Here is a 22,333-nt window from a genome sequence, read left to right on the forward strand (position 1 = left end):
AAATTAGGGCACAGTTAGCTAAGCAGAGTGACCCGATTCATGCTGGATCAACACGTTATCAACTTGAGGTTGTCACTACAAAGTGTGGTGAAGTCTGCCTGTTCCAACTAAAATCAAAGCGGTCTCCTGACATACAGTAGAGCTGAAGTCAGCAGTTTCTACAAAGTGGGTCTAAATGCAGATTGAAGGATCTCTTCTGTGTACATATGTAACTACCAGTGCCAACCTAATTATTTCTAATCAAATACTTTTTGTCGTATTTTTACTCAGGAGGACATGAGAGAAAACAGTTCTAAGTGATTTTTTTTTTTTGTTCTTTGGCTTTTCGTTATCTATAGAAGATTTGACTTTGTGAGGTATATTTAATGTTTTCTCTAAAGTAGGCCACCCGAGAGATCCCATGGAGTAATTCACTTTGCTGAGTTAGCAGACTAAGCCATTGGACGGAGGAAAAAAGACACTGCCAACTGTGAAGCAAATGAATCAATACCCGTGCAACTGGATCGCTTTGCTTCTTCCGATAGAACCAGAAAAGCGATAGTGCAGCTGTAATATCTGACATACAGGTTTAAAAAGCAAATATAAACGCACACACACGCACACATTGGGTTGGCTTTTATTGGAAAGCCTAGATGCAATCTATAGTTATCAATTTGTGGAAAATTCAGGACACATATAAAGTTAAGAAGGCAAATTAAAAGAACAATACAAATCAGACGAAATATACATCTCAAAATATCAGGATAGCATTTTGACTGGCATTGCCTAAAATACTTAGAATCTCCTTTTTTTGTAATATGTTTCTTTTAATTATACATATCTTTTTCTTTAAAAAGATCTTTTGTTTATATATTCCCCAAGGTCACTATTTCCTGCAGGAGCATGTCCAGATCACAAGTCTTTTTTTAGCAAGAAATAGGCTCATTATACCTACTAACAAGGCCACTAATTGGCTTGATTTGACTTTATCTAAAATGATCACCAACAGATACTATAATTTGTTGTTTATTGGTGCCAGAACAAAGGAGAAGGAACTGGTACGCGTCAAGTAGAAGATATATTTCATTGTTGACATGTTATACAAGCTTTTCATATTCAAACAGAACAGAAACATTTGACATAATTTAGAATATGAGCCTATTTCAACAGAGAGCACTTACAGCATGCTAAATACAGTGCTGTGGAAGAGCCACCCAACAGAACTGCGAACACCTAGCATTTTACATCTTCAAAAATAATACGTAGATCAATGACACGCCGCTGGGGTCTGACATATCATCCTCCTCTCTAAATTTAGGGCCCTCAAGGCTTCAAAGGTAAAAATACTAACAAACAACTAATCTGTGCTTTCATTCTAATAGATGATTAGCATTGATTATATGTGTAATTAGTTCTGTATGCTCTACCAAATACACACATACAGTAACAGCACCGATACTGTAGATTCGGTAGCAACTTGGCCGGGAGAAATTCAAATCTGTTTATCAAACAATCCTAATGTGCAATTTAGAGTATGTAATACCATAGACTCTCAGAATACAAAGCAGTTAGAAAACTATTTTTATTACATCCACTTGAACCATTCATAGTTAAGACACGTTCACTTACTATGTTTCGTCATTATAATACATGGATAGAAATAACTGTGTATATTTCAATGAACATCAAAAAAAAACCAAACAATTTTGTCTCATCTTAAAAATATTTGTTTTTGTGGCTGAATTTAGTGCTCATGAGAGTAAAGCTCTAAGAATGGTTTCAGCCAATATGTAGAACAGATGCCATAGATGCCCCTACAGGCTTCCTATAAGGAACCAGCTGCACACTTCAGTTACGTCCTGCAGCAAATACACTGGGCCTTGGAGCAGAGCATGCCAAATCTATGCAGTGGTGTTGAGATGCAGACTAGGCACTAGGATTAGACCTTCCTCTCCATCCCCGTGTTCTGTTTTCACAGTAATGGAATTTGATCTGCCAGCTGAAGGCCAGGAAATGAACCTACTGAACAGCCTGCCTGCCTAAAGAGCTATTGTGTAGCATCAGGTCAGAGGTACGCTTCTTCTATCTGGAGTTATAACATCTAAAAGAGCTGTACTATACAGAAGACAAAGTTGACATAACTGGATGAAACTACATCATTTCTTCTTCTTCTTCTACATACAATTTGCCAAGCACCTGAGACACTATTCTCTCCATTGTGAAACAAAGCTTCTAAAAAAACAACAGAAACCCCACTTGGTATGAATAAATGTCCATTTATTACGTTAGGGCTGAAAAAGACAAGGAAAACCCAACCTATTAAAGTCTTCCATCATAATAAACGAGACTTATTTGGTTACTGTGCCTTCTAACAATGACTGATGAAGTGGCACTGGCCTGGGTGACAGGAGAGGTACAGGAGGGAAGGGAGCTGCAGTCTGATTCAGCCAGCCACTTTGGAGTGTTTCATCCTATCAGCAGAGTGATAGATGCACAGCTTTAAACCTAATACAAAAATATTAACACTTTTGGACATTAGTTATCACTGTTATATCTCTACAATATAATCCTTTATACTGTACAGCTATAACATAAAAGGTGCAATTCCTTTTTCTTTAAAAAAATCACACACAGCACATGTTTTTATCATTTTATTTTTAAGTATAAACTTTTTTAAACACTTTACATAAATTAACTCCTCTGAGACTAATATTTGATGTACAGTAAATTGTAATTCATATAAAAATCCATAAACAACTTGTCTCACATAATTTACAAAAAAATCAGGGTTTCCTTTGCTTATCTGTAACAAGGATTCTACTTGCAGTTTTTTTCCCCCAAGGCAAACCATGTTAGCATTGTAAAATCCATTATTAAATTCCCATGGTAGCATAAGTCACTTGTGCCAATGTCCTTTTAGAAAGCAGCACAGTTTAAAGCAGTTGGGTTGTCTATAAACAGTAATTTTTGCCCCACGTTTTAAAATTAACAGATATATACCACATCCTATGCAGTGAGAAAGAGAGAGAAAAAGAGAGAGAGAAAGAGAGAGACTACTTCTGGTAAGCAAAGGTCAACAATTCAGTAACATTTGGAAACACTGTATGGGTCTGTATCTTAATTAAATACAGTGCCTCAAAGGAACAGACAGCCTGTTGCAAGATCTTTAGGCCTTTTTCTTTTCTTTTTTTCTTCTTCTTCTTTTTTTTTTTTTAATACTTTTCAGTCCAACTTGAGTGCAGCGATATGCATATGTAAACATATTCTTTAAAGCAGATCACCTTTAAGGTCATTGAGAAAAAAAAAGTTTTGTCATTAGCAGTATCATTCTTCTGGAAGGCGCTCTTTTCCTTAGAGTCCATTCGGATTGTGCTACAGAAAAAATCTGAGCAAAGATGTAAGCTTAGGCTCAAGTAGTAATGCAGCAAAACAGTTTGGTCTCCTTTTTAGAAGACACTGGTACACAGTCTCTTTGGCAGCCTGAGCTAAGCCAGTGTGTTACCTCTTTCCTATCTCACTTTGTCTGAGGAACTGTATATTGTTAGCGCTGTCTGCTAATTCTGGATATTGCTCCACAGAGAGTACATAGTACCCATCATATCCTTGTACCTTTCCAGCACTTAGCAACTGCCTCTTTTCTCCTTCTGTCCACAGCCTGGCGCCTTCCTCTCCATCCCTTACTCTCTGTTGTTCTCTGGCCCAGGCACTGGAAAGGGCTCTTTGCCTGGCTTGCTCCAGTATTCGGGCTTTCTCCTCATCAAGCGTCATGCCATAGCGGACGTGAAGTGCTAAAGCACCGTATTGCATTTCAACATCGGCAAACCTACGAGTCCTGCCGTTTACCACGGTCGTGGACTGGGAAACGGTGACGTTGATGCCATTCTCCAGGGCCTTCCGCCCACTCGTCAGCCTCAGCGTCCCAAGGTCACTCTCGGGGGAGGTGGTCTTGATAAAATAGTGCGTGTCCTTTCCTTCAACGGTGAAATGCAAGTTTTCTAGGTAGTAGGCATTGTTCAGAACAGCTGCCACTTTTATGCAGTCCTCGTTTGCGATGTTGAGCACGTTCGTTTGCACTTTCCCTTGATTGACAGCCAGCATCACCCCCTTCCCGATCAGAGACTTCACTGTAGCAAACCACAGCCACGACTTCTCTCCGCTGGATTTCCGTCTGCTGACCTGCACTTCTGCCATCTTTCCCAGGGAAAGGAAAGCCTTTGCTTGTCTCGCCACTTGTTGTTGCACTCCAGAAATTGGCTGTAAACAAGAACAGAAGTTTTACCAACCATCTGTAGCCCTCTAGATGCCAAACAGGCAGGCTTTCTTGGTGCGCTGCCCATGGACGACAACAGGATATGCCACAACTGACAGTGCCAAGGAGTTAATTAAATCTACATACTGCTTGTTCTACTGAGCTGCAAGACTATTTGGTTTGATAATGTTTCTCTCTTTGTCTCCCTGAGAACCTGCGCATGCACAAAAGCACTGTTTATTTCACAGGCTACTTGGTGGGCCACACAGGACTTTTGCAATACTAATACTTAATAGGGGAAAGAGCTGTCTTACTACGGTGTTGTCTAATCCTTTGAGCCTGTTCAACTGTGGTTCCTGTCTACCACAGTTCCATCTAAATTGAGGAGATTCTTGCAAGTCACGAAGCTGTGCGTTAGAAGGAGAACAAGCCTTTCTTTACACCGAGTCAGGAGATACAGTCTCTTAAGTAGCTGCGGTCCAAGGCCAAACTGCAGGGAGGCTCTCATATCCCCTGAAGCTGGTAAACGAAGGGGGCAAACCATGAGGATAGGCTTTATGGCAAAAGAGGAGGAGGTAAATGGTACGGAGCAGAGGAGTGGAGTGTTGGGGACTGATGCTCTTTCTTGCAAATACAGGCACAAACTGACAAAAGGGGATATGTGAAAAAGCTGCAGCCACTCCAGCTACGTGAGCATCCATTTCCCTTCAAGTCTCAGCGTGCTGGCTGGGGCCTGAAAGAGACGAGCGGTCTCTCTCCAGAGAACTTCAGAGGGGTGTAATCCTGAATACAGCAAAGTGCTTTGTTGACAGCTGGCAAAGAAAAGGGGCAATGAATGAAAATAACCAACAGGCAAGTCTAAAATATGCTCACTTATTACTTCATGTTTTCCCTTATCTAGGGTGTTCTTGTTGGAAAGGCAGGTGTGCCATAAAGGGGAGGAAATTACAGTTGCAGTTCTGAGGTGCAAAGGCACACGATGGGAAAGCTAGGGTAGGAAAATATGTTTTAAAAGTTTGTTTGACTGTTAAGAGCTACGTGTAGGCCAGTACGCTAGATGCACTCTTGGTAAGGTGAGAGGACAACCAGAGACCAGGACCTGTCAGCAGAACTGCTGTGGTTAGCCCCAGTGGCAAGGAAAGTAGAAGCAGCCAGCAGGAATGGTTACCTAGCGTGGCCAGACAGCGGGGCAGCTCACATTATGGGGTCGACTGTGGTTGGGATGAGACCTTACCACTGTGCAGAATAGGCACATCCTATCTGTCTAACCCTGGGGCTTAACAACAAGCTGTGAATGAGATCGTATTGACGGAGGTGGAGAGCAGACAGCTGCCCTAGCAGTTGTCTCAGCAGGAAACAGAGAGAAAGATTTTAAATAGCTTTGGCTGCACTTTTGAAAAGGAATAGTTAGTTTCTGTAGATTATCCAGCCTATCTTCCAATTGACCCTTTGTCCTTTCAGTAAAATATTGTGTAAACCCACTTAACTCTTGACTGACAAATAAGGCATGAGCCTGTTCACTCTTCCGAAATTTTTGGATGGGATACCAAGCAGGAGTCATTAACGCAGACTCTGCAATCTTAATTCAGCCTCGCTGCTAATCAAAGCTTGGCAAAAGGTTTGCAAAGGCTTCTCTGCTTTGCCACAAGGGCAGCTTTCTGGAGGGTACAGTTCCTGAGGGAATTCAAATTGACTTGGGCTCTCAACTCCCCTTAAATGTGGCAGATTCTTGTCTGCACTTGCTAACAAGTATGAATTTCAGCTGTTCTGAATCCTACAGGAAAGCTATTGAGCACAAGATATATTCTAGCCAGCACACTCATCAGTGAGAGCAGCAAGATGCTATAACAACTTAATGACAAAATTTGTTTATTTTTAACGTAACCTCAGAGCTCTGAAGCAAAACCTCAGAGCTGAGTACAGCTCACTCCCTAAAACGTTTCAAAATACTAAGCGTTTCTTATGTTTACTTCTGGCTCCTGGTTGTGTTTGCTTATTCAGCAGTGAATACCAAAGTTACAACTTCTTCCTACCTGAGAATTTTGCATCTTTGTTTTCCTTCCCCCCCTCTCTCCCTCCCTCCTCCTTCGTCATGTTGCATGTCCCTGGCACTCCTCACATGCCTCCCTGGTACTCCTGTCCTGAAGGAAGGTTTCTGACAACTAGCTGGCTGCTCCCATCTCTTTGGCCAGACTGGTTCTCTTCCTGGTGCCCTTTCCCTGGCGGTACTGGGTAATTGTGTTCTTTAGCCTTTGAGATCTAAATAAACAGCCTCTAATGGTTCCCCACAGCAGTGCCTGATGACAGGTCTCTTATCTCCTGGTAACAGCCCAGAGTACGTGCAACACTCTTTACTGCCTCTACTATTCATGGACAGTACCATTCTCGTGGTGTACTCTATGGTCTTTTTCCATTACTTGGTCCCTGGCTATTAAACTACACAGATATTGGGTCACTTCATGCATGCAGAATTCCCTTCCATATATTCCCTTCCGCTGGGCCACCTTTTAATGATTTTTTTTTTCTAAATTAGCTTGCAAGGTTTTAATCTTGTAAAGTTCTCTATCATGATTCTTGTAAAAAGAGAATGGTTTTTGACTACTCATGATCAGATTACCCATTTTACTGTCTCTTATAACACTTCCTTCTTAACTGAGAACTGGAGAATTTTAGAGGGCATAGGTCTTTGATCTTTGAATAAGCTTGATTTGTAAACAACATTTTCTTTAATAGCGGGTTTGGATTTTAACTTTTACATTCATTTCTTTTATGATTTAAAATTCAAAGAGGTTTTCAGGTTTGCAGTTCATTTTCTTCCTCCCAAAAGAACTTCATAAGCACCTGGAGTTTTGGTTTTATGTAATATAATGGATTTTACCTCAGGTAATTTCATTTTCAATATTTTATCTTTACATATAAAACATGGTTAATATTAAAGAGAAGTAAAATTGTAGTGGTGCCTGGTATGCATAATTTATATCACCTGTTCTTCTGTTTATTTCACAGTCTATTTTTTGCTACAGTGTTCAGTTTCTGCCTTCAGGCAGAGTGTTAGTACAAATCTAATCTCTGTAGTTTCTGCTAGGAAACTCAGACATCTTTAAAGGGTCTTAAACTTCTTTTAGTTGATTATTGTCCTTCTGCATTTTTATTATTGCTGAAAGCAAACAAAAAGCTTATTTAAAATTGTACCTAGCTTAGCAAATCTGTAAGAAAGAACATCATCTGTAACTTCTTAAATTATTTTGAAAATAAATAGATAAAAATCAGAGGTTTGAAAAGTACTGTTCAGATTTAACTTAGCAAGTAGCCCTGGCAGGATTATCCATGCCTATTAAGAGCTGAATAGGAGGGAACATTCTATCTCCTTCCATTTGTATGCTTATCTTTGTTTCTTACAGGTATATCTTCCCATTGCTGGCTCTTCACAAGTTCATAGGAGGGTTCTGTTAAATCAAATTTAGGAACAGGAAAACCGGGAATGGCATTGTGCAGATGGAAGCCGAATGTCACCAGCCAGCTGTTAACATCTGAAAGAGATTAAAAAAAAAAAGAGAGAAAAAAAATGTTAGAATTGTTCAGTATTTTATAATTATTTGTTACCATTTGTACATGGAATAGCTTTTGACATAGTTGATCTCCTTCTGTAAGATGAAAATTATTCAACAGTCTTTGCTTTGATATGTATGGATTTAGATTTGTGCTACAGCTAGAATAGCAAGCCGATGTAGAAAACCTGAAGTCCTAAGCTTACGTGAAATTTCTGCTCTGTGTTCCAGGCTCTTTTGAAAGGTACTGCAGGTTTCAGCAATTTTAAAGGCCTCAGTGACTTCCAGAACGAATATAGGAGCACGACTGGGTGAGATTTCCTTCCAATATAGCCTAAACTAACTGGGATTTCAGGGTCATACTGATCACTCTCTTTGTTATACCTTCATCATCAATACATCAAAATAAAGCGAAAGAGTGCTGCTGAACACATCCAGTTCTTTTGTTATACATGTTTTATTGTAGTGTCTTCAAACTGTATCTGAAATAACACCTTTACAGTCAATTACCTTTTAAATGATTTGGCATCAAATTTATGTTGATTCAAGAGAAATCTCCCCCGCTTCCAGATGAAGTCAGATTGATGAAATTAAAAACTAATGAAATGTATTATAATTGTGTCAGTAAGTAGACAGAATACTAAATTAGCATTAGATAACATTATTTATGATACACTTTATGTTCTATTACAATAAATAAATTAGGGATGCTGGCAATTAACTAATTAAAAATTGTTGGGCAAGAATGGGTGCTCTGCCTTGCTAGTTTCTGTCTTTCTACCCTATCTGTCTTTCTACCCTATCTTGCACAAATATTAAGCTTGGTGGAAGTTGGCAACCTTATCGAGTCTAGTAGTTTTTATTTAAGAAAACCCCACACAAGTGTAAGAAGGAACAAAATTCTTCCAAATCTTAATAAAAAATATGTACCCAAAAATAATTTATAACCTTTCCAGATAAATGATATGCTTCATGAGGCTCTGGATCTAAAAATGCCAGCCAGCTGAATTAGTCATTGTAATGATAACCTCATATAAGCAGTATGTATCTATGTATTCCATATGTGGAAGATGTTAATAGAAGAACTAAAGCTGTATTATGAGGGCAACTTTTGAACCACGTGCATCATTTTCAATGCCACAAACAATCTGATTGCAACTGCATCCCCTATAGCACATGCTGCTAGAAGAGGCCAGATCCAAAGGTTTACTATCATCCTTGCTCCGAGGCAACCTGTTAGCAACCCTATTAATAGCTGCTGGTTTTTAAATTAATGCAAACCCACTTCATTCCTGGTATGATTCTCTGAGTGGTAGCCTCACAAAGTGGAGCTGAGCTCCTCCTTTGTCTAGTGCTGTCTGTGTAAAATATACATTTATTCAAATACAAAAATTCAAATGATTCTGATTGAGCCATGCACTTTTCAGAAACTTCTGGTGATGTGTGTTATTTTCTGTACGTAGATTAATGGAAAACAATACACATCGCTAACTCTAGATCCACGAAAAGCATATAGAGATTCCCTAACAACTCAATTGTACAAGTAGCATGTCAGCAGCTTTCTAGTGCCAAAAGAGAATTCTGTACTATGTTTGTATGTCCTGCTCTGTACTTCCCAGTCCTGCCTGTGTAGTCATCGGACTACACATCATTGTTGAACTTCCCTTTCTTAGCCAATTTACATTAGCAGCCTTGCAAAAACACGCTCTGGCAAATCAACCAACATACTTCCAGTGAACACTTTCTGCCGTGTTCATGAATTTAACTGGTCACAGAAAGACTCCTCCTGCCCTTGCTACTGTACATTCTCATTCCCTCTTGTTTTTGGTACACAAATATGCATTTCTTACTGCCCAATAGCCCTGATACATTAAAAAAACAAAAAAACAAAAAAAAACCAAAAAAAACCAGACTAATTCAAATGTAAGGAGATTATCATGAGTGTTCTTGAGGGGATCTTGCTCTTGTACTTGTTCAAGAAGTCTATCTATTTTCATTATAAGAGCACTTGGCAATGTATTACAATACTGGAAGGAGAACCTAGAACTCCCCTTTCCTTTCCCAATACACTGAGATCTCTGAGCAACCCAGTGTTACAGTTCAGTTGGTGGATGAGGAAGAGATGTATTGCACTGGTACGTTGAAATGTACTTTGGAAAACTCAACCCCTCTGTATACTGAGATACTCTGAATTATCATTTTGGGTCAAGTCTAATACTAGGGCATCATAAGGATTGTGTAGGACACAAGTAGTTCTCTTATTGTAGTTACCTATGCCTAAAAGCTAATAATATGTTGTGTATTTCCATCTCTCTTAGGTACCTAAATCAATGTCTAAAGCTAGACAAGATATTTCAAGATTGCTATTTCACCATTCATGATGAGCATGTTTGCTGTAGTTCATTTCATTGTTGAGAGCTTAATGTTTTCTCATAAATAGCTTTTCCAAATACAACATACCAAGGTACTTCACCAAAATTGTACATTCCAGTCTAAACTGGATGTTTATAGGCCTAGCACACCAAGCTGAAATCACTTTGTTGATCTGGTCCTAAATGCCAACTACTTTTCTGAACAAGTATTTTCCCTGAAAGTTTCTTTAGTAACCTTCCACACATAGTATCCTCAGTCTCTAATGCAGATAAACAGATTCCAGATTATAAGAATACAGAGACAGAAAAGTTTGAGCAAGTCTTGCAATTTAAGTAACCTTCTTTTACCTGTGATGTAATCCTTCACATCATGTATTTTACTTGCTGGGTTGTTATTTCTAAACATGTACAAATTAAAAGGAGCTGGATCCTTCCCAATTCTCTTCCAGACTTCAATATCAGGTGTTGTCCACCGGCCTGCCATTATGTCATAATCTCTTTCTCCAAAGTGGACTAGTTTGGTCAGTGGGTCGTATAAGCCTCCGTGGAATCCTATTACCAGCTGGAAGTCAAGGTTAGAGTCAAAGTAGATCTCTCCGTAAGCCGTATATTGAATTTGCTTAAGCATGAGACCATTGCTACTAAAAACAGCCAGTGGTGTCCCCGTATTGTCTGATGCAATGTAAAACTCATCTCCACTGCTAATCTCCATGGCAAAAAGATGTCCTTGCAGGTCATAGTAAAGAGAAGTGATTTCAGAACTTGAGTGGTTGTATACGTGAGTGATCCTGGTTGGGTAAGTAAGGTCTGCATAAAAAAACTGGAGATGCTGTCCAAGGCTGGTTTTACTGGAAACTCGTCGTCCGAGCCCATCGTAACGGTAAATCACTGTCCATCCACTGCCTTTGCTATAAACTCTAGTAAGAAGGCCCTTTGAACTGTATTCAAAGATTTCAGTACCCCTCTGACGCAGAAATCCATCTTCATCTAATCGATACTGCACGTCCCCTAGCCGGGTTATTCTGTCTCTCAGGTCATAGCGAAGTGGCGTCAGACGGGCACTGCTACTGGGGTTGAGCAAGTGGAGGTTGCCATTCAAGTCATAGTTGTATCGCCACATTATTTTTTCATTCAGATAAACTGTCTGGAGCTGACCATCTACATCATACTCGTAAGCATATTTTGTGGTGTTGGCAAATGGCCCAATCTTAATTTCTCTTTTTGTCACTCGTCCCATGTTATCATACTGAATTGTAATCCAATACATTAGTGACCGAAATATTTCGTACTGAATTTCCTTGATGCGACCATGTGCATCAAAGTGTTTTGTGTAAGTCATTACAGCTGTAGAGATGATTTGGTTAATATCATAATATATAACTCCAAATTTCCCGAATTGTTCTACTTTGCCGGAGATGTCGTCAAACTGGTAGAGGTCAATCGGCAATGGGGTTTCATTGATGACACCTTGCATGCTAGTCACTCTGAAACTATTGTCATAGCTGTAGTCAAATCGGGCATTTACCATTCCGTCTTCGCTAAAGCGGAAAATCTGTCTGTCAATCAATGGGCCAATTTGCCTGTATCTAATGGTGCAGATAAAGCCATCGCTTTGGAGGTTTACTGTTTTCAGGACTCCTGCTGTCTCATCATAAGTAAAACTAACTCTTGTACTATCGTATAAAATTTCTGAGAGCTTGGTCTGCCGTCTGTACTTGAATAATACTCTTCGGCTTGTCCCCAGGAAAGCAGTTTGAAGGAGCTGCCCTTCTTCATTGTAGTCCATTATAACAGAAGCATTACTTTCAGGGGGGTTGTATATATTCCGGTAATAGCCAATGGAGCGAATAGTCTGCATGGTATGACGAGCAACACTGGGCATGGTGACAGCAGAAAGCCGATCCAACAAATCGTATTCAAAGATATATTGCCGTTGGCTATGAAGCAGAAGAACCATTGACTGAAAATTAAGAACAGATTTTTACCATGTGACAAATGGTGGAGTACCCCCCCACATATACCGATACTATTTCTTCGCAAAAATGTGACATTCCCACTTGAGAAAATTATCTCCTCTTTAATTGAGTTATCCTTGACCTTACATGTTGTTAACATCTCCCTGCCTAATTTACTTGGATGCTTAATTTTAAGGGGTTCTGTAATTAGTAGTTCGACATTCATAATTTGCTACTTGTTATGACTGTATCACTCTTTTATCAAGCACTCACAGCTAAACAGCAGATTGTCAATGGATTCAGATAAGACATGTTTAATATGGGAAGAAGAAAAACTGTCTTGGAGCCATTAACTCAGGAGGAGAACAACATATGGGAGATACAATTTCTTCCCTACAATTAGAGATGACTTCGAAGAATTTGAATAGCCTGAGATCTCTGAATACTGTGTTCTGTACGTGTTAAGACATAGACAAAAGAATTGTTTGATTATTTATATCAGAAGGAGCCACTCGGAATTATTCTAACATTTTTCTGATGTGTGGCTATTATGTATCATAGGTCTGAATTAAATTATGTCTGCAATGACTAGCAAACAGTATTTGCTGAGCAACAGATTCAATAGGAACAATTTAAATCCCACAAAGAAATTGATTCTGTTTTTGCACAGAATCACAGCATGGTTTGGGTTGGAAGGGACCTTAAAGCCCACCCAGTCCCACCCCCCTGCCGTGGGCAGGGACACCTCCCACAAGCCCAGGTTGCCCAAAGCCCCATCCAGCCTGGCCTTGATCACCTCCAGGGATGGGGCATCCACAGCTTCTCTGGGCAACCTGTGCCAGTGCCTCACTGCCCTCTGAGTGAAGAATTTCCTCCTAACATCTAATCTAAAGCTTCCCTCTTTTAGTTTAAAACCATTCCCCCTTGTCCTATCATTATTTGCCTGAGTAGAAGCAGGCATGAGAACTCACAAGGGGGATTTTCACAGCTATTTCTAGAGGAAGAGCTATCATTCAGTAATCAGTATATCTAATGAAGAACTCTGATTTTTGCTTATTATTTATTTCTATGCTACAACATATAGGAAGTGTAAATTGAGAGACACAACTATTTAAAAACAAGATTTTCTTGGTAGTGAAGAAAGAAGTGAATAATTTACAAATAAATGATTTTCAACCGAATTATATTGCAGAGATCTAATTCCTGTACCTTATTTTAAGCATTTGAAATAAAAGGTAAATACAGATGCTGCTTAATTTAGAAAGTCATCAATTCTTAACAATTAGCTACAGCATGGTTACATATCTATTTTATAAAACATTCCCATAGGAACCACATGTTGATATGTAAGAGTAATTGAAATACGCTTCCACTACCTGTTTTTATGTTGCATACAGCAGTCAGATGCTGCACAATTTTAGCACATTCAAAGTATTTTTTAAACCCTGAGTGTTCTTTACCTTTTCCAAGTATGTGTAACTCCAAGTTTTCCCATCAGCAAACACTCTAGACACTATCCTTCCCTGTCCATCATACTCTATTTTTTCACTAGTCGTCCCACGCTGTACGCTGCCTATTTGCCCTGTGGATGAATAGGTAACATTGACAGCCATCAGCTTGCTGCTTGGTAGCCACAGCGTGGGGTGCCCTGATGTGTCGTAGGCAATCCTCAGCAGAAATTTACGGTGGTCATCGTAGATCTTTTCTGTCTTTGTGGTTCGATCAAAGTCAACTGAAAGGAGGTTTCTGCCATTAACCTTTTTAAAACAAACAAAATGACATCATAAATCATGCTGTTCAAACACTACCCACCTATTATTTCCACAAAATGCTAGCTATTCTTTAAATACCATTTCCAGTGATTGATTTGCTGTGTATATAAATTATTTTAGCAACTTCCTAATATAAATGTGATGCACTACATTAGCATATATTTTAAAAGGCTTCATTATATGAAGAGATGGCCCAGAATTTGTTGCTATTTGTGTTCTTTCTTGATGCTTAGTCAACTGTTAAGAAAATACTTAAAAATATGCACTGAAAACTTCTTCAATAAACAGTGCCTTTTCAGAGAACTAGCTATTTATTTTGTGGCAGTCTAAAATATACCTAGCAAACTATTAAGACATATCCCAGCAACTGCTGGTCCAGGTCATGACTATCAAACTCTAAGAATGAACTGAGTCCTAATCCTCCACAGCAAGTATTTTTCAAAAGAATAAATACAAAATTAAGATCTTCAAAACACATTTAATCTTCAAATTACGATCAAACACTTTTTAGAACACAGGCTTTCACCTTTCCAGTTCAGATGGAAATTTAACTCAGTATACGATCCACAGCCACAATGTATTATTATGCTAAAATCTTCAGTATAGGTTTAAGTCCTTTGCCTAATTAACTGACCAGTTAAAGCCATAAATGGCTGGAAGACTACAGAACCACTGCAAAACAGTTATAAATGCTTTGAGGTTTGTAATTATTTTGATTTCAAACAGATATATTTATTTATTTAATTATTTTAATTAATATATGTAAACAACAGTGATGAATAGTGAGTTTTATGTAATACCTTTAAAACTGGAATATGTACCCTCTGTTTTAGTGTTTCAAATATGCTAACTTTCAGTTTCATTGAATCAGTTTTCATTTTTTGTATTTGTGAAATGAAAACGTCTGTTTTTCTTTTCCCATACTGGCATTTTTGCAGTTCTCTGTTCATCTTCTGTAACTGCTTTCTAGTGTTCTCAAGCAGGCCTTTGTCCATCTGAAAACCATTTCTGTATATGCTGTGTCTTTTAAAGTTATTCCAGGTAAGGATGAAACACTGATAACTAAGATTTTTTAACGCTGTATCTTGCTAACATATGAGAAGTAGGGGACAGACATATAACTATGTGAATTAAGATTTGTTAAAAATTCTTATTCAAGTATTTGATGCATATATACCAAAGAAGTGAAGAATGAAGATGACTGAATAGCATTTAGAAAAGAGAAAGAAAACAGATATCCTGACCAAATAAATGGCTGGAGGATTTTTGCATTTTTTAGAGCTGCATGTTCAAAAATCCATATATCATGGACTTTGCTACTTTTACCCAGAGGATGATGATCTTCTAAAAGATCAATATAAATTAGATCCTTTGTTATTAGCACAAAAGGTATTAAAGCAATGGCAATGGGTTATAGGAGAACATGAAAAAAACTCAAAATATTCAGTTTTGCTTATATCTGTCTATTTATCTATCTTCATTACCTCTATTTATGTTAACGTGCTCATTTTTAATATGAAATCACTGGCATGACAACAATCTGCACTATCAATTTCAGAACAAAAAATCCTATTTTCATGTAAATCTTCTAAGGAAGGAACACAAAGTCTAGTAGATGCAGAATAGCTACATTATGAACTCAATGAGCCATCAAATATTATTTAAACATACTGTGAAAAATTAATGCTACAAGACTGATTCTAAAGGTAGTTTAACCTTTTTTATTTTCTTTTTTTTTGACTTTTTCATTTTCAGGTATTTTTTGTTTAAGTTTTCCAACATTTATATTCAATCATTTGCCTAAATTTACACTTAAATCTTGTTTATTGCTGGCTTTTATCTCTCAGCCTCTCCCACCCATGCCTGCACTCATCTCTCCCTCTCTCTCTGCCCGTTTTGCTTCTCTGATTTTTTTCTTCCCTTTCTCTCCATCTTACCTTCTTTATTTTACATTTAATTATGAGTTTTATTAATTTTCTTGTCTGCCTCTCAGGCTTAGATGCTGAAGTGGGAACAGGTACTTCTGATTTCTGAACTGGCAAAGAGGGAAGGGTGGTTTTATGGTTAAGGCAGATGTCCAAGCAATTGTGGTTAATTTCTTGGCTAAGCACATCCTTCCGGTGTAAATTACAGCAAAGTACTTAATCTAGCTGTCTCGCTGCCTTATCTGCTAAATGGGATAATAACATCCCTTGATTCTCACTTTCCATCTGTCTTGTCTGTGTAAGGGCTGGATACTAGAAGAAAGGAAGTGCCTTTTTCTGTAGCCAGATTCATGCTTCCAAAATCTGCTGACAGAGCTCTTGCATTCAAACGTGAGCTTTGGGTGAAACTGGCTGTGCTTGCATGATCTTGTAATACATGTGGCAGTTAGAAGGACAAATTAGCTTTGGTTGAATGCTTCTACAGCAAAGTGTAAACATTTTTATTGTGTCTAAAACAATCATACCTCTAAATACATTGGTAATTCTGGGCTTCATTATGATATAAACAGCAATTCAGGAAATTTTCAATGAACAAACACAATGACACAAAACCAAGTCTCTTGACAGCCCCTATATGCTGTCCTACTCTTTCAGTAATTACGGTGTCCAGCTATCCTGCTCTGCTCTATCTCCTGGTTTTCTTTCCAGTGGCTCCCTGAGAAGCATGAAACCAGACAGTGATTTCCCCATTAGTAGTAGGGGTATATTGTGCCTTACAGAGAGATTCAAGAGGTGATGTGAAAACTGGGGATGTTTGCAGGACTTGGAGCTTGTCTGGAGAAGGTAGTGCAAAAACCCTTATTGTGAGGTCCCTCTTTGGTGTCACCTGTCCTCTCTAGGTGCACCCCCTGAGACAGAACTCGTATCAGTTCCTTTATTTAACAACCTGGTAAGTGAGGGTCTGTCTTGGCCTCAGTAAAACTGCCCCAAAATGGCTCTTCCCTGAAGAGGACTGCTGGCACCTCTGCCAAAGACCAGCTTAAAAACAGATGTACAGGTCCAGTGACGAAGCTAGCTTATAGAGCACACACAGAACAAATCTGAACAAAAGTTAGATTGACAGAGGCTTGTTGAGTTCAAGAATGGTGAAAAACACGGTTATCAATTTCTTTATAAAGACTACTAGTAGTGGGTATAACTAATACAAGATAGAAACCCAGGAGAGTACCACAGTGTACTTCCTGGTGTTACATACTGCATATATATAATGCAGTGAAAGTGTCATATATATGAGTACATTTACTGGCAATACATTTTGTCACTGTTTTTTGTCTACATTTGTCTTCTCTGCAGCAAAATGTTACTGACATATCTGTAGATGGAAATGATGAGCTCTGTAAGTTATTCTTGTTCTTTCAGTTCTTGTTTTCTTTCTCCACCCCCCAACTACCCCTGAGCAATATTTCTGCAGTATCTTCCTAAGTAAACCAATTTAAAAAACAAACAAAAAAACAATAAAAAACTTCCCTTTTATAATTTGGTAGCAATTTTCTTTTATCTTATTAGCCCATATTCTCACCTGCCCTACTTATCACATTTGCATATACATTTTTAATTACCACTGTTTTGTCCTAATTTATGATCTCTCACTTCCCCCCGCTCATGTTACGTCTTTCCCTCTTTGCTGTTCCTTCTTTCAACTCTTCCAAGTCAGAGTTGCCCATGACATTTCTTTAACCTCCTTTGCATCCGAATGACAAAATTTTGCTTTGATTTTTAGAACTGGACTCATAGAGATTTGCTTCACTACCAAAACCAATCATGCTATTGGTATGATTATTTATTTATTTATTTATTTATTTTCTTAGCCTTCCTTCATGAATTACTTGGCAGGTGTATTATCCCAACTTGCTATGTAATGGCTATGAACCAGAACCACAAGGACGAGCTCCACAAGTATGGATTCCTTTTGCTCTTCCTTATCCATGGTAAGACTGCTACCACAGCTAGGTACAAGCATGTTGTTCTTAAGCAGCAGCTACTGTACATAATCATTCTTCCTTCTTGGAAAAAAACAATTCTTCTTGCAGGGCAAGTGGTAGAGAGAAATAGAAGATGCATGGCAGCATTCCCTCCTTCCCAAAGGAAAGTAAAAAAAAATTAAAATTAGAAAATGGCATGTTACCTCTCAGAAGTCAAGTGGTCTGAAATTACTTACCTTTATTTGATATACTGCCTAGGCCTTATTTTAAAGAACTGAGTTCAGTCCTAATAGTATGTCAGACCTCTGATGTGGTCTCGAAATGGTTTCCTGGCAACCCAATTTTAAATGCTTAATCTATGTTGTCTTTACCAAATGGCTGTCATAAATCATAGTTTGCTTCCTACTTACATTTCACACACTATATAGGAAGAAGAAATGCCAACAAAATGGTAAAGACATATGTTGGAGGAATATGCCGTACACATTCACACAGTGTTACCTAAGACCATGCTAACTCATGGTAGACTAATTTAAAACGATTCAAAAGCGGGTGTGTGAGTTCAGTGCTGGAAATAAAAAGTGAAGGAAAGCAGTAAAAATATTATTTTTATCCTGAGTCATTTTAAGGCATTGAAGGCTAAAAAGAACAGTTTAGAATCCGCAGAAAAGAGCAATTAATATGGAATAAGAGCTAATATATAAAGTAATAAAAGCAACAACTTTCAACTCTACAGTAAGCTTATCTGCGGTAAATACTCTGCGGTTGTTGGATGGCAATACCTACAAGAACGCATTTACGTTTCCTCTCAGTTAATGAGAATGCAATAGACACCACACATGCTTGCATGCTTACCCTAAGCTTTCGGCCAAACACATTGACTTTTCCCTGGGCTTGCTCTTTCCGGAATCGCCACTCCACCAAGTTCTGCCCGTTCTCCCCTGGGAGGGTCATGTTCCTTTTTGCTACTGTCGGGTTGGCAGTGCCAGCCAGGACGTGCGGCTCTGTCTGGTAGTGTGAATCCAGGCCGCTGGCGTACAGGATTCTGAGCGAGCCATCATAACCGATCTGGTAGCTGTTTCTCAACTGATCTGAAAATGCAAAAAACCACACAAACACACATTACATATGTGGGTTAAGTCTGCCTTTGTTCTCTACTCCTTATGCAATATATGCATGTAAAATCTTGACTTCAGCTACTGACCTGACATAAATAAACACCAAGGGTGAGACTGATGAAAACACCTGTGTCACATCCATGTGTATCCCATGCGAGCAAAAACATCTTTGGGATGTCACTCAAACATCCGAAAAATCCCACCTATATTTTTTGTATATTGAATATAGTCTCTGGAGTTGCACAAAACATATTCTCTGCTGTTTCATTTGGCATTTTTGGCCACATCCAAAGTATGTTGTGACTAGTGACTTTTGCAAGGATGTGGGTGCTGGGATGCCACATGCTATTTTAAAGCTCAAATCTCACATTATGCTATTTTTACACCAATTTCCCTTGCAATCCATTTCACACTCTTTTTCCAGATTCCCTTTTTATGCAAAGTAGGTATTCTGACTACTTCCAACAACTGTTTGCAAAAGCTATTCGGTTAGAAAACATTTAATTATACTTTCATTGTACCTCCTTCCTTCCCAGAACAGCTCTTTTTATATATGTATAAAAGCACGTGTGTCACCTCCTCCTCCAAACACTAGGCCTCTAAGTTTCCCTCTAAGGCATCTCATCTAAGCTGTTTGTACCAGAAGAAAAGAGTTTTCAGGTCAGTATCTGCTGAGAAATGTTTTGTATACAGTACCTTGAACCATGGTATAGAAAGAATCAATTGATGATAAGTTGGAAGTGATGCTGACATCTTCCTCTCTGCTGGATGATTCAATATCCACCGTAATGGCCCTTTCCATTTCCCCATGAAGGTTTGTGACAACTCCAGTAGGAAATGTAACGTTTGTTAGACGGCCCTCACTATCATAGCTAAAAAAAAAAAAAAAAGTCAAAAAATGATACATAGCAGGAACAAATTGTTTCCATTTACAAGCAAAATGAACAAAAATACCAGCTACTCATATTGTTAATGCACTCTTGCTTTTTGTGCATGGGATAGGCACAGCAAAGACTTCAAACGTGCTTTGAAGTAGTCAAAAGACTGTTTAACATACAGGAGCCTCAATGGTGATAGCAAGAGCAAACAGATGGATCTTCAGCTCTGCATATGATTCTTTGAAGTGTGACCAGATCCTGCTGCACATCTAATTCACCGTTTCAAAGGGAGAATATTTGTTGGTACTAAATTCCGTAGCATTATGTACTCACTCCCTGTTATTGGAATAGATTTTTTCTGTTATTGTAGGAATCCTCAAAAATTTTCATAAAAAGGGTATCTAAGCAGACTTTCCCTTTGGCCCTTCCTATTCACTGATTATGTGGACCACCTGCTCTCCTGGTCCTGAATGCTTAACATCCCTTGTATTATTAAGAGAAAGGATCTCGGGTAGTATTTATTCTACTTAAGCTGTTTGTAGCTGGAAATCATAGCAGCTAGTGTATGTAACTTGATAGCTGCCTGTGGATCATAGCCTGAGAACTGTGGCACAAGCCACGCAGGAGAAACATTTTCTGGTCCCACTGACATTTCTTTAAACCAATAGTTACATATCCATTCAAGAGTAGGTAGGTAGATACGATGTCTGTAATTGAAATAGACCTAGGACTTGTAAAACGTGTATCTTCCTGTGCTTTGTTAGGTATACCCCAGCTACTAATACCATTGATAAGGTATGTGCAGCTCTGCGCATGTGAAAAACAAGACAAACAAAGTGATCCCATCAGAAGTGCAGACAATTCCTAACAGTACTTCTTGAGACCCAAGTAAGCAATCAGTGAATGAAGGGGCACTTCTACTATGTTTTTCAAATACAGCACCAAGACCATGGTCAAATCAAACATACATTGCAGTCACAGTGTACAGAGGTACGGCACTGTGTAAGCTTCAGGTCATACAACTGCCTTTAGGATTAGCTCTTCAAATACTACAGCTTGGATTCATCAGCTCAGGTGTTCAGCTGAGACATGTTTTTCAGAATTAGAGGCTCCCTGTGTCTGCAACGGAGCAAAACAAGTATCTAAAGGGTGATTCAGCCCACCTAAGACCTGTTTGATGTCAGGAGTTGTACATCCCTCTACCATGACTGCAGTAGGAAGCTGAAGGAAGCTTTATTCACCTATAACATGACCCTGCAGATCCACAAAGCATGCTAAGCTCTTCATACTTACTATTATCATCAAAATGTTCCTTCTGGGAAAGAACCCCCCAAGGAACAACAAAACAAACCATGTATATCACTGAGGCTACAGAAACTCTTTTTTAAATTGGGAGAAATAACTCCAAACTGTTTTAACCCACAATACCCTCACTTTCTCTGTACATCGTGAGTACTGCACGGATTGCTGTAACTGAAAGGATTAGGTTTAGAAATGTTTTTTTCCAGTTTGCTTACTCTATAGATTTGACAGCTTTTTGCACACAGTCATTTTCATCCTTTTAACACAGTTGATTTCCTTTGTTTATGAGAGACTTGCACTTAGCAACAGGAAAAAGGAAAGAATGTTTAAAAATCAGAAGCCCTTCTGCAAGCCAGGGAAATCAAGTGGGGAAACTTATTTCTTGAAGTTAAGTATATTTCAAAAAACAGGGTTTCTTCCAGGGTGTTTCTATCCCTAATATTGGCTGTTTTTCCTATACAGGACTTGGCAAGCTGAGATGCTGCATTTATGCAAGAAACTGAAACAAATACAGCAACATTCCTTGTGCATAAATTTGACTGCAAGCCCATTAATGACCTTCAGTTCCATAAATTTATTTTCTTTTCATGCACAACTTCCCTTTTAAACTCCCAGGGGAACATATATCCCCCAATTACTGTCCTCTTCTATTTTTCATGTTACAGAAGAATGCTTGAAAATGGTATCAAGTTATCTTTTCGGGAGCTACTTGTGTCCTTTGATTCCAGGAGCCAAGTGCCAGTTTTCATCTGGAACAATGCTTCCTAAAGTTACAAAAGGTAAGATTTCTCTGTAAGAACTTTTCTTCCTTTGAATCGTAACATTTACGAGAAATTAATTATACATATTTCTGAGTACAACACTGGAGCTGGGAAGCACTATGCATCTGTAGTTTTCAGTAGAATGTGTGGCTTCACTACAGTATGCAGCGCTGAACATTGCTATTCTTGTTTTATGCATTCTTGCTTCCATATTATTTTTTGAGTCTGTGCATATAGTTCCTGAACTGGTCTCTTTTCTTTCACAAATAAATAAAAAGCACACCATGAGCCTGGAATAAGCAGCTAATATTATTACAGAGGGGAAGAGTTCAAAGATCAGCAAAATTCATGCTACACATTCATGTTCTTAAAAACATAACTTTAAAGCTAGAAGAATCTTAAAAGCCATGATTGCTTGGTTCAGGCATCCTAGTGCTGGAAGAAAATGTGAATGAGATGTGAAAAGTAAGAATAGGATTTCTCATACTTTTA

General features: G+C 38.6%; 1 protein-coding gene across 6 annotated transcripts in view; it reads right to left on the reverse strand.

Moving 5' to 3' along the window:
• Window positions 1-602: 602 nt before the first annotated feature.
• TENM3 (teneurin transmembrane protein 3) overlaps window positions 603-22,333 on the reverse strand; it is a 242,730-nt gene continuing 220,999 nt past the window's right edge. For 5 of the 6 annotated variants that reach the window (XM_080590723.1, XM_080590722.1, XM_080590721.1 and 2 more), the window contains 6 exons: window positions 19,597-19,772; window positions 18,638-18,873; window positions 13,564-13,860; window positions 10,497-12,108; window positions 7,628-7,758; window positions 603-4,233 (listed from right to left, as the gene is read on the reverse strand). In XM_080590723.1, the coding sequence (XP_080446849.1) occupies window positions 3,478-4,233; window positions 7,628-7,758; window positions 10,497-12,108; window positions 13,564-13,860; window positions 18,638-18,873; window positions 19,597-19,772 (3,208 nt within the window). In that variant the 3' untranslated portion in view covers window positions 603-3,477. The other variant, XM_080590724.1, reaches the window with a different exon arrangement.

Source organism: Anser brachyrhynchus (genome assembly GCF_964034855.1).
Source record: "Anser brachyrhynchus genome assembly, chromosome: 4".
NCBI classification, from domain to species: Eukaryota; Metazoa; Chordata; class Aves; order Anseriformes; family Anatidae; genus Anser; species Anser brachyrhynchus.